Source organism: Eubalaena glacialis, chromosome 8 (assembly GCF_028564815.1).
Source record: "Eubalaena glacialis isolate mEubGla1 chromosome 8, mEubGla1.1.hap2.+ XY, whole genome shotgun sequence".
NCBI lineage: Eukaryota > Metazoa > Chordata > Mammalia > Artiodactyla > Balaenidae > Eubalaena > Eubalaena glacialis.
This window is the reverse complement of record NC_083723.1, coordinates 91,726,096-91,738,787: the sequence shown is the minus strand read 5'-3', so window position 1 is coordinate 91,738,787 and position 12,692 is coordinate 91,726,096. Positions and strand designations below refer to the sequence as shown.

Here is a 12,692-nt window from a genome sequence, read left to right as displayed (position 1 = left end):
GACATCCCAAGCATAAACTCCTAAATTCACATCACGAGGGTGGTCCAAAAAACTTTAAACCCTGAATTTATTTGGTTGAAAGTGGTCCGGCACTGGTGGTATCCCAGATTGCCTGACAGAGCAAAAATGAATACTTCTGCTCAAAGAAACTTCGTAAATAATTTTTTAAGAAAAACCGCTCACAGTAAGAAGTAATTATGAAGCATGTATGGAAACAAGGAACCATGATCTAAAATCAGTAGGCATCAAGAATAGATATTTAAAGGCCTCAGACACTAGAATTATGAGTCACTGTTTATAAAATAATATTTAAAAAATAAAAGAATGCTTGAAAGTTTCTGCAGGGACTAGAAACTTTAAGAACCTACAAGCCATTTGGAAAGCCAAAATTAAAAAGAAAACTTCTAGAGATAAAAAATAAAATAATTAAAATAACTCAGTGTATGACATGAATTAAAGAGGAAATTATTGAACTGAGTGAGACAGAGTAAATGAAATTATCCAGAATGCCACATACGGACAAGAAAAAAAAAAAATTAAAATGGTTAAAGACATAGAAGATAAAATAAGGTTTAACTTCTTAATGGAGTTGCAGAAGGAGAGGAAAGAATGGGAGAGAGAAATCTCTTACTAAAAGAAATTCTAGAGATGTATTTCAAGTAGAAAGAAAATGATCCCAGATGGAAAGTCTGAAGTGAAAGAAAGAATGAACAACAACAACAACAACCAAAAAGGTAAATATGGACAAACATTTATAAAACAGAATACACAAAAAGACTAACATAACCACACAACAGAATTGTGGTCTCAAGCATTTGTATGGTTTGAGAGAAGGCTAAGATTATTCAATAGTTAAGTATACATTTTTCTAAAAGAACAAACTATAAATTTTTGAAATTCGTAAAATGAAACAATATGGAATTATTAAAATTTAAAAGGAAAATTCTAAAACCAATTCTCAACCTTGGCTTACACAATACATTCACTTGGGGAGCTTTTAAAAACCCTAATGCCCAGGCTCCATCCTAAACCAATTAAATCAGAGTCTTTAAGTAATTTTGAAGCTCCCAGGGTGATTCTACGGAAAGCAAGGAGCAGAGGAAAAGAAACAGAGAACAGATAGAGCAGATAGAAGGTGCAAGGTAAGATACTATATATAAATCAAAATATGTTAGTAAATCACTTTAAAAGTAAATGATCTAAATACTCTAGTTAAAAGAAATTTTTTATTGTCATAAAAATCCAGTTTATGTTGCTTATGAGAGACATATCCAAAATATAAGATGGTAGAATAAATATAATTTCTAGAGATAAAGTATATTCCTCATAATAAAAGGTGTGATTTAACAGGAGAATATGTGTTTAATTTGTACGTGCCTAATAGTATAGCTTCAATATACATAAAGCAAAAATTGACAGACCTACAGTTGTTTTGAAGAGGTTTGTTTTTTTTTTCCCCAGCATTAAAGTTTGATAAGTTTCAAAACTCTAAGGGAGATTTTAAGGGTAGTACAACCAATACCCTCATTTATGTTTGTTACCAAGATTCATTAACAGTTAATATTTTGCTACATTTACTCCATAAATCTATGTGTGTATATATAGACACATTTTTCTTTTTGTTTCTTTTCTGAACCATTTGAGTTACTTCAGCCTTAAATACGTTATCATGTATCATCAAAGATTGAGGACATTTTCCTAGTAACCACAATATAGTTGTCATCACATTCAGGAAATTTAACATTGATATAGTTACATGTTTACATAGTTCACATTTGAATTTTCCAGATTGTTCTAATAATGTTCTTTATAACTGTGGGTTGGTAGTTTGATCCAAGAGCCAATCAAATATTATATATTGTATTTAGTTGAATATCTCTTAGGCTTGATTAATCTAGAAAATTCCCCATGATTAGATCCATGTTAAACATTTTTGATAGGTATAGATGATACTGTGTTCTCAGTATATCACTGAGGGCATATGTCAGTTTGTCCCATTATCATTCATGTTAAGTTTCATCATTTGACTAAATTGGTATCCACCAGATTTCTTCACTGTAAAGGTACCTTTAATCTCTAATCTGTTGGGTTATACGTGAAGACCGAGACAATTTCCTCTTCCTTGACAATTTTCACTGTAACTTTAACATGGTCTTGCCTGAATCAAGTTTTGTTTTGGTTTTTTTTTTTTACTATAATAGTTGGAAAATGGTGATTTTTCTATTTCTAGCTCGCTTACACATTCATTGGTTGGTATTCTTCTATAAAGGAGAACTTCCCCTTTTCGTCCTCTTTTTTAAAGTTCTGTAGACTGATAGATTTTTAAAAAAATTCGGTGTGTTATAATTCATTCCTATCATTATTATGATGCTGAAATCATCTCACATTAGGCCAGTGGAAACTCCTGTAAGCTAGCTCCTTTGACCTTTTGATATATTCCTATTAGTTTTTGAGCGTTACCTTACTTTCTTGTACAACAAGATAGTCGAAGCTCACCTTGTACTTTCTCTGCTTCAACCCTGGAATAAGCCTTCTGTAAGAAGGGCAGGTTCCTTTTAGCAAGGGACCAAATTCTGGCATTAGGTATCCTCACTGCTACTGGGGTGTCATTGCATCTACACCCTTTCATATGAAACCTCTAATTCTAGTCTATCACCGAAGGATTCTTTCTCTCCTTTCCCTCATTCTGAATTTGTATCTCCAAGCAACTTTAGTTTATTTCCCTATTTGCTCAGCCCTTCAGTACACACAAAATAATTTTTAAATGGCTGCACTAGTACCACAACAACAACATACTAAGTAAAATTCAGGATTTCTTTGCAGTTTTTTGTCCTTAAAATTTCACCCATTGAGATTATTATAATCAGAACACTGTGTTCAGAGTTATTGAATTTCAGTAACTATCATTTCAAATCAATTTATGGAGATCTTTATCTGCTTTAAAAAAAAGTTGGAAGATTTTTAACACACCTTCTCAATAACAGAGCAAGCATTCACAGTGAGTAAGACTGTAGAGGATTTGAACAACATAATTAACAATCTAATAGCCATATATAGAATAGTGTACCCAAAAACTACAAAGTAATATTCATTTCAACCATACAGGTAACATTTATAAAAATGTTTCTTAAAAATTAATAAATTTTAAAAATTATATTAAATATTTAAAATATTATTTAATTTATAAAAATTTATAAGTCAAATGTTAGTAAGATTCAAAGGGTTGAATTATGTAGACAATGCTATTAAGCTAAAAATTGGTACCAAACGGCAATAAGGAAATACCCAAAGGTTTAGAAATTAGTAAATAACCTTCCAAAAAAAAAAAAATTCATGAGATGAAAATTTATAATAAAAATTAGAAAATATTTTCAACTAAATAATAATGATACTTTTTGTGAAGAAATTTTTTTGTCAAAAAATGTTACAAATATGCTTTTTATTAAAACTTGTGGATATAGCTAAAGCATCACTTAAAGGAAAATTTATAGCTTAAATGCATATATTATAAAGAAAAGCTGAAACTAGTGAACTAAGAATCTATCTCAAGAAATTAAAGATAACTCAGCAAATAAGGCCCTCTCCCCCTCCAAAAAAAATGAAAAGGAAATAGTAAAGAGCAGGAAGATAGAAAAAGTCAGAGATAAAAGTTGGAATTTTGTAATAATATTAAAGAAATTAAATCAGTGGTTAAAAATCTCAGAAATAAAACTCCAGGCCTAAATGGCTTTACCAGCAAGTTCTAGTAAACATTTAAGGAAAAATGAATTCTGTTCTTACACATACTCTTTAAAAATAGAATGAAAGGAATTATCCCACACTCATCTTAAGAGTCTAGCATAACCTTGATATTAAAACCCGTCATGGACAGTACTAGCACAGAAAATTATAGTCTGGTCTCACTTATCAACATAGATGCAAAAATCCATACACACACACACACACAGTTTATCCTAATTATTCAAAAATTCCATATCTGCAAATTCACCTACTCACTAAAATTCAACTCCAAGGTCAGTACTCATGGCAGTTTCAGACTCATTTGTGGACATGCTGAGGGTGGCGAAAAATTTGTCATCTGACACACACCTTCCCAGCTGAAGTCAAACAATGCAAGCTCTGCCTTATTGTTTCAGCTCTCAAGTATAAAAATGCCCCTTTTTCAGTCTATTTAATATCACATTTTTTGTGCTTTATTGATTTTACTTTTATTTTTAAAATTTTATTTTTGGCTGCATTGGGTCTTCATTGCTGCGCGCGGGCTTCCTCTAGTTTCGGCAAACGGGGACTACTCTTCCTTGCGATGCGCAGGCTTCTCATTGCGGTGGCTTCTCTTGTTGCAGAGCACGGGCTTTAGGCGGGCGGGCTTCAGTACTTGTGGCTCGTGGGCTCTAGAGCGCAGGCTCAGTAGTTGTGGCACATGGGCTTAGTTGCTCCGCGGCATGTGGGATCTTCCCGGACCAGGGCTTGAACCTGTGTCCCCTGCATTGGCAGACGGATTCTTAACCACTGCGCCACCAGGGAAGCCCTATTTTGCTTTAAAAATGGCCCCTAAGCATAATGTTAAAGTTCTATCTCGAGCCTATCTAAGCACAGGAATGCTGTATTATGCCTTAACAGAGAAAATAGTGTATTAGATATGCTTCCCTTAGGCATGAGTTGTAATGGTGTTGGCTGTGAGTTCAGTGTTGATGCATCATAATACATATTAAATAAGGTAACTTTAAACAGAAATACACATAAATCCAAGTTATGTGTTGCTCTGGTGTTGAAAGTATTGTAACCAGAGGCCTAGTCTTGTATTTCCCTTAGGAGCATGGTTCGGTGTTTGTGGTGACTTTATAGACCAGACCCATCACAAATAGAACCAACTATATATACATATATAAAACAAATCCTTTAAATTATGAAGAGAATAATTTATCAAAACCAAATTAGATTCTTCCCAATAAGGCAAGATTGATTTAATACTACAGAATTAATGAGTGTACTGTATCACGTAAACAGATTAAAGAAAAGTCATATCTCAGTAGCTGAGTGCATTTGATAAAATCCAACATAGATTTGTGTGAAATTTTTTTTTAAAAGGAACTAGCAAAATATAAAAGTAGCTTCATCAGCTTTATCAAGGATTCTATATAAAACCTACAATAGTCATTATATTTAACGGTGAGTTATACATTAATGGTGAACATTATACTTAATGTTCCCTCTGAGACTGGAAACAAAATAGTACCTGCTTGTATTAGTCCTGTTTAATATTGTATTAGAAGTCCTGGGCAAAGCAGTGAGGCAAAAATTAGATGGATGGGTGGGTGCATGGATAGATAAGAAAGAAGAAATAATATTATTTTTCACAGATTATGTAACTACTTACCTAGACTAGAATACCCAAAATAATATACAGATAAGCAGTTGAGATAACAGGAATTTAGTAATGCTGCTGGATACAAATCATTGTACAAAAATGAATTGCATTTCTGTAACCAACAATGAAAAATTAAATTTTAAAAAATAACAAGGTTTATCCATAGGGGAAAAGCAATAACAGCACCAAAAAATATGAGTTAACAAGAAGTATAAATCCAACAGAATATACATGGGACCTTTTAAGAGAAATTGTTAAAGCTATTGAGAGACAATGAGGAACTAAATAGATGGAGAACTATGCCATGTCCATGGATTAAAAGAGTCCATATTGTAAAGACGTTAATTCTCCCAAATGATCTTTGGACTCAGTGCCACTCTAATCAAAATCACAATGGGATGTGTTGTATAAAGGTACTATCACACAGCAATGTACATGAATTAACTACAGAAACACAAATGACACTCACAAACTTAATATTAAATGAAAGAAGAAAGTCACAAAAGCAAATGTGTAGTGTAAAACTAAACTATGTTATTCAGAAGACGTTCAGTCATAGGTAGCAAGACTATAAAAGGAAATCAAGGGAATGATTATCACTAAAAACAGGATAGTGGTTACCGTTACAGAAAGGGGTAGGGGATGTCGTCAGGGAGGATCCTGTTTCTACGGTGCAGGCAATGTGTTATTTCTTGACCTGGGTGATAATTACTTGGATGTTCTGTTCACTTTGTGATAGTCTTTAAACTAAATATATGTTTGATGCAAAAAAAATTACAGAGCTCAACCGAAGAATTTGAAATGGATTAAGTGTATTACTGAGAGTTAATGTTATTAAGTTAATCCATGATATTAAGTTATTGGTAATTATAGTTTAAAGTTGAATTAAGTTGAATGATTTGGAATACTCCACCCAGGTAGAAAGGTTAATTTCTAAGAAGCACTTTTTTAAAGACTATCAGAAATTTTTTGTTACCCAATTTACTAGAGTCTACCAGTATAGAATTTAGTGTGAGGCAAATTCTGCTTTTACTATGTTCAGGAAGATCATTAGTGGACAAACGACAAAAGATTTTATATATAACATGATATTAATAGCTAACAATGATATCTACCACTTTTTGAGCGTTTACCATGTACCACATACTAGGGCAAGAATTATAAACGCATTATCTCATTTAATCCTAGAAACGACTCTTAAGTGTGGGTACCATTGTTGTCCCCATATCACACAGGTAAAGGACAGAATCAGGTTTTGATTTTAGTCTCTCTGATTCCAGAACTCTTGTTCTTAACCATAGCCCCACATAAGGATTAGAATGGCAATCTAGTAGTGTACTTAGTATTACATATTTTTATAGATTCATTTATTCAAACTGGTTATGATTTGAGTATTCAAATTTGTTAATTCAGCAGTAAATGTCAGCTATATGCCAGGCATTTCAAGGTACCTATCTACTGGATCTTTTGCTCTGTTTAGCAACTTGGAACCTATACCACAGTAGTTCGCTGGCCTCCTTCTTCCTTAGAGCTAGTGTATTGTGATATTTCAAGTATCGCTAAACTTAATTCAACTTTACAGATGATTATTTGTTATACACATCACCCAAACTACATAATAATCTGCTTCCTGATTTGGCTGCAGTACAGAAAATTACCTTTTGAGCCCTAGGATCAGCTCTTGTTGCTGAAGGAGTTTCTAGCTATTCCTTTTATTTCCTTATACCCTCATAACCCCTTCTTTGGATGAGTTCTTAAATAAAATTTTGTTGACAAAAATCTTTTAATTGGTTCATATTGTTTTTATGGTACTATAAAATGCCATGTACTGTATTAAACAGGTCCTGTATACAGTTTATTTATAATCAAATGGTGATTATGGTCATTTCTATAAAATGTTAGGACATCACGCTCTTGGTAAAAAATGTAACCCCTATTTACTGCATTCCTTTTATGAAAAAAAAACTTTATATTATATTATTTTATTTTGACTTACAGTGCCTTTTCCAGGAGCTTAACTACAGTCTGTAGTTTAACACCTCTCTAATGGACACTATGGCAGTATGCTAGCTGAGGTATAAGGAACAGAAGCTGGGCAGATTTTCTCTGCCCTATAGGCTTTAAAGAACCAAGATTCTGTTTTTACCCAGTTATTTCACTATATTTCTTTCCTTTATGTTTCCAGTATCTACTCATAATTTTTTTTCAGCAAAATTGTCTTAATATCAATAAAATGGCATATGTCTTAAGTTGGTTTTTATTATTGCTTTACTGTCTGAACACTAGGACTATAGGCTTCAGACCAACAAAAATCCACTGTTTTCCTTCATCCTTATTTGCTGCTATGTAGATCCATATTATCAATAGTTGCATTTGACTAACTTTAGTGGTCATGTCCGGTTTTGTTTACCTTCTTTTTTCCTACTACTTTTGGACACAAGGAACGCTCCTGCACAAAATAAAATTTTTCATAACTTAAGAAATACTATTCTATCATTGCTTTGCTCTTTGGTCCTTTTAAATCATTGAGACAAATTAAAGTTAAGTCCAAAGACATCATTATATTGACTACTGAGAATTAATCTGTGAATGGATTCTTTCATCTACAAAGACAGTTTTCAAAGTGTGGTCTGGGGATCTGAGACCCTTCTAGGGTCTCTGTGGGGGGAAGATTATTTTCATAATAATACTAAAATATTGTTTGCCTTTTCTACTCTCATCCTCTCTTGAGTGTAGGGTTGAGTTTTCTAGAAACTTCATGGCATGTGATGTTGCAACAGCTTGAATGCAAAGCAGACATGCGAATCCATCTGTCTTCTATTAAGCCAGACATTAGAAAGACTTGAAAAAATGTAAAACAGTAACTCACTTTTACTATCTTTCTAATCTAGATTTTCATTAGAAAGTGTAATTTACATTAGCATATACTATAGTGTTATCGTTTTATAAATGAATTGATGTTTTTAAACCATTCAGTTTTAATTTCAAATATGGTATTATTGATAGAACCTACATAAACAAAAGAGCTTTTAGGCCCTCAGTAATTTTTAAACATGTAAAGGGATCATGAGACCAAAAAGAGAGCCAATAATCTATATGATCTTTTTTATTCTCAAATGTTTGAATTTTTCTTATATTTTATTTCATCTTATAAAAGGCATAATGAAAATAATCTATTTTTAGGTTGCTACAAACCTCAGGAAAGATCAGATTACTTGATGTTGGCAGCTGCTTTAACCCATTTCTGAAGTTTGAAGAATTTCTAACTGTTGGCATAGACATCGTACCTGCTGTAGAGGTATGCATAGTTCTGTTTGTTTTGAGATGAATATTTTACATGTATATATTACAAAGGAAAGCACTGTCTTTACATTCCTGAAATAGCAAATATATTTCTTGTGTACAAGTTGATAAGAGACTATTTCTATTCAAAACTAAATGTATATTCTGTGAAAATTTGAGCATTTAGTTAACTAATATTAATTTGACCAATACCATATTTGTCTTCATTTTGTTTTGTTCCCTGTTTATCATCTATCATTTCAATCAAGAAACTTCAGTAAGTTGCAAAGATTCCTTATTTTATTTTTTAATGCATCTCTTTCTGAAATGTACTCTGATGTAGAGCTATTATGGAATAGTGGAAAGAGCAGGGGCTTTGGAGACAGCCAAAACTTTATTAAATCCCAGCTATTTGTACTTAGTAGATAAAACTACTTAACTTTACAAAGAATGTTTCCTCTGCTTTTAAAATTAGATTTTTTTCCCTCAATGACATAAGTTTATAACATTTGCCATTTTACTTTTGATATGGCACCAGGCACAAAAATTTTTTTACAAATTTTTATTGCTATAAAGAGATTGTGGTAGAGTATAAACTCAGGCGCAGAGATTTTTTTTCCTCCACTCCTATATTCCCAGCACCTAGAAGAGTGCCTGGCATATTAAGTACTCATTAAATATTTCTTGAATAAAAGAATGAAATCTTATTTTCAACCTTGATTTGACTCTCTGAGCCTCAGTTTTCTCGTCTGTGCAGTGGGGTTTGTAGTAGACCAAACCTTATAAGATTGTTGTCATGTTTACTTGAGAAAAAGTATTTAAAGCACCTAACAAAGCACCTGTTATATAGTGAGTGCTAAAGAAATGTTTACTGTTATTAGTGAAAAGTTCCTGCATGAAGAGTCAACTTTCATATGAATTTATTCTTTAATTTTTATGAGCTTGACTGTCTATATTGAATCTATATGACTAACAATGACGAATAAGAAAATGCTAAAAGCGTTACTATTATCTCCTAAATGTAGACAGATACTTGCTTTATGGTAAAACAGCTGTTCTTAGCTTACCACTGCAGAGAATTCCTGGGCCATTAGAAGCTATAGTTTTAAAGTGCAGGTGGATTTGTACATGGATTCTCTCCCCTTCCTTCCTCAAGACACACATTAGAGATGTCCTTCAGGGACTGGTAAGACATGATGGCCATTTGATCTAAACCTAAGGCTCAAATATTAAAATATTAAGCTTATTTATAGATAGGGCTATAAATTTTCAACTGTAAAGCCATTAGAGAAGGCAAAAGAACTACTATACATGAGTTCAGTAGTAGAATCAGACTTTGATAGTTCCAGAACCCTATAACTAATTTTAAAACAAAGGGAAGAAACTTATACTTCCAGTCAAGATGGAGTGACAGGGACCAGACTGATCCTCTTTCCCCCTGCCTGCAGCAACTAAAAAGTGGACAAAATATTCAAAATAATATACAAGACACTGGACATCAGTTAATGAAGGACAGTGATCCCCAAGAGATGGAAAACAAATGAGATGAGCCATATGGTTGCACCAGCACATAGCCTTCAGAGAGTTTCCAATGTGTGGCACAAACAGGGGATCCCAAACAGAGTCCAGCTGATACTGAGTTGTAGAGGCAGATGTGAGAGTCCTGAGAGACCAAGACAGCTAGGGCTCATGGACAAAGTACCAAAGATATGAGAGCTGCACAGAGAGAAAACTCCAGGGGTCTGCAAAGAATCCTCCCTGAGTACTCAGCTGAGTACTTATCTCAGTACATGTCTGTGAGAAAACTACATGAGACTGAAGGAAGTACCACCTCAAAGATCTAGAGGTTATAGTGCCCAGCACACTCACACAGGCTGGAAGTAGCACCCGTTCCCACCAGCCACACTGGAAACCTCAAGAATCAGTATCTTGGGTAGAGTACACAGAAAAGCCTTGCATCAGTAGTGGAGAATAATTAGCCTTAGACTGAAGGCTGCTCTAGTCCCACCTAACAAATCTTGAAACAAAAACCAAAACGATCAAACTGTCTCCAAATAATTTAACTATATCCTAGAGCAAAGTTAGACTATTTATAGCAATACCAAGTCATCCAGGACCCAGCAAAGTAAAATTCACCATGCTTAGCATCCAATAAAAAAGTAATCAGCCAAGTAAAGAAGCAAGAAAATAGGACCCACAATGAGGAGATCCGTCATCCAGCAGAGACCAACTGTGAACTAACACAGATGTTAAAATTTGGAAACAAGGACATTAAGATAGGGACATTATGACTGTATTCTGTATGAACAAAAAGTAAAGTAGAGACGTGGAAGATAATTAAAAATACCCAAATCTAACTTCTGGAGATGGATACTATGATCTATTATATGAAACATGTACTAGATGGGATTAATGGTACATTAGATATTGAAGAAGAAAAGTTAAACTGAGGACATGGCAATAGAAACTACCCAAAATTAAACTGAGTTTTTTTTTTTTAATGGAAAAGCATCAGCAAGCAGTGAGTTAATTTCAAATGGCCAAATATAAGCATAATTGGAGTCCCCCCAGAAAGGAATGAAAGAAGTAATGGTCAGAATTTTTCTGAACTTGATAAAAGCTAACTAATAGTAGAGCTGACCCTTAGCACCCAGGGGAATTGTTCCAGGACACCCCACCACCACCACCACCACAGATATCAAAGTCTGTGGATGCTCAGGTCCTTAGAGTCAGCTCTTCATATCCCTGGGTTCCATGTCCACAGATACAGAGGACTAATTATATATTTCTTGGAAAACTCCATGTATAATTGGACCTGTGCAGTTCAAACTCGTGTTGTTCAAGAGTCAGTTGTAATGTAGAGTTTATAATCTATATAAAAATAAAATGTATGATAACAATAGCACAAGAGGGGAGAAAGGGAAATATACTATATGTATAGTAATAGGTTTTTATACTATATATGAGGTGGTAAAATACTATTTGAAGGTAGACTATGATAGGTTAAATATGTAGACTATAAATTCTAAAGCAACCAGTAAAATAAAGAGTTACAGCTAATAAGGCAGCAAAGGAGATAAAATAGAATTATAAAGAAATTTCTTTAATCCAAAAGATGGCAGAAAAGAGAAGGAAACAATGAACCGATGGGAAACAGAGAAAATAAATAGCAAGATCATACATTTAAACTTAAGTTTACCAATAATCACATTAAATAGATGTGGCCTAAATACACCAATTAAAAGGTGGAAATTGTCAAATTGGATAAAAAAAAGCAAGACTCAAATATATGTTGCCCACAAGAAATGCACTTCAATTATAAGCACACAAATAGGATGTGTAAAAGAAAGGCACTGTGGCACTATTACAGTCAGACAAGTAGATGTCAGAACAATATTACCAGCAATAAAGATGGCCATTTCATAATGATAAAAAGGTCAATTCATCAAGAGTACAAAACAATCCTCAATATATACGCATCTAATAACAGAGCTTCAAAATACGTAAACCAAAAACTGATAAAGTAGCAATTACAAATAGACATTTATAAAATTATAGTTGAAGATTTCATTACCCCTCTCTCAATAATTGATGGAACAATTAGAACATTGGTCAAAGAAGAACTCACAAGGAAAGTTAGACCATATTTTGGAATGAAGATAAATAAAAACATAAGATATGCATAGGATGCCACTAAAATCACTACAATAGTACTTAGAGGAAATTTTACAATACTAAACACCTTCATTAGAAAAATAAGAAAGGTCTCAAAGCAATGACATCAACTTTCCAACTAGGAAAAAAAACAAGGCCACATTAAATCCAAAATACAAGAAAGAAAATAATAAAGATTACAGCAGAAATCAATGAAATAGAAAACCTTCAGAAAAATAGTAGGGAAGAACTGATGAAAGCAAACACTACCTCTTTGAGAAGATCAATAAAATTTATAAATCACTAGCCATACTGATTAGGAAATAAAGAGAAAGGTGTGACATCATGTATATTTTACCAATATTAAAAGAAAGGAAAATAAATATTA

At 33.1% G+C, this 12,692-nt stretch overlaps 1 protein-coding gene across 1 annotated transcript in view; it reads left to right on the top strand.

Annotated features, from left to right (window-relative positions):
• BMT2 (base methyltransferase of 25S rRNA 2 homolog) overlaps window positions 1–12,692 on the top strand; it is a 79,113-nt gene that overhangs the window by 54,146 nt on the left and 12,275 nt on the right. The window contains exon 4 of the mRNA XM_061197951.1: window positions 8,552–8,666. Within this exon, the coding sequence (XP_061053934.1) occupies window positions 8,552–8,666 (115 nt within the window). The remainder of the gene's footprint in view (window positions 1–8,551; window positions 8,667–12,692) is intronic.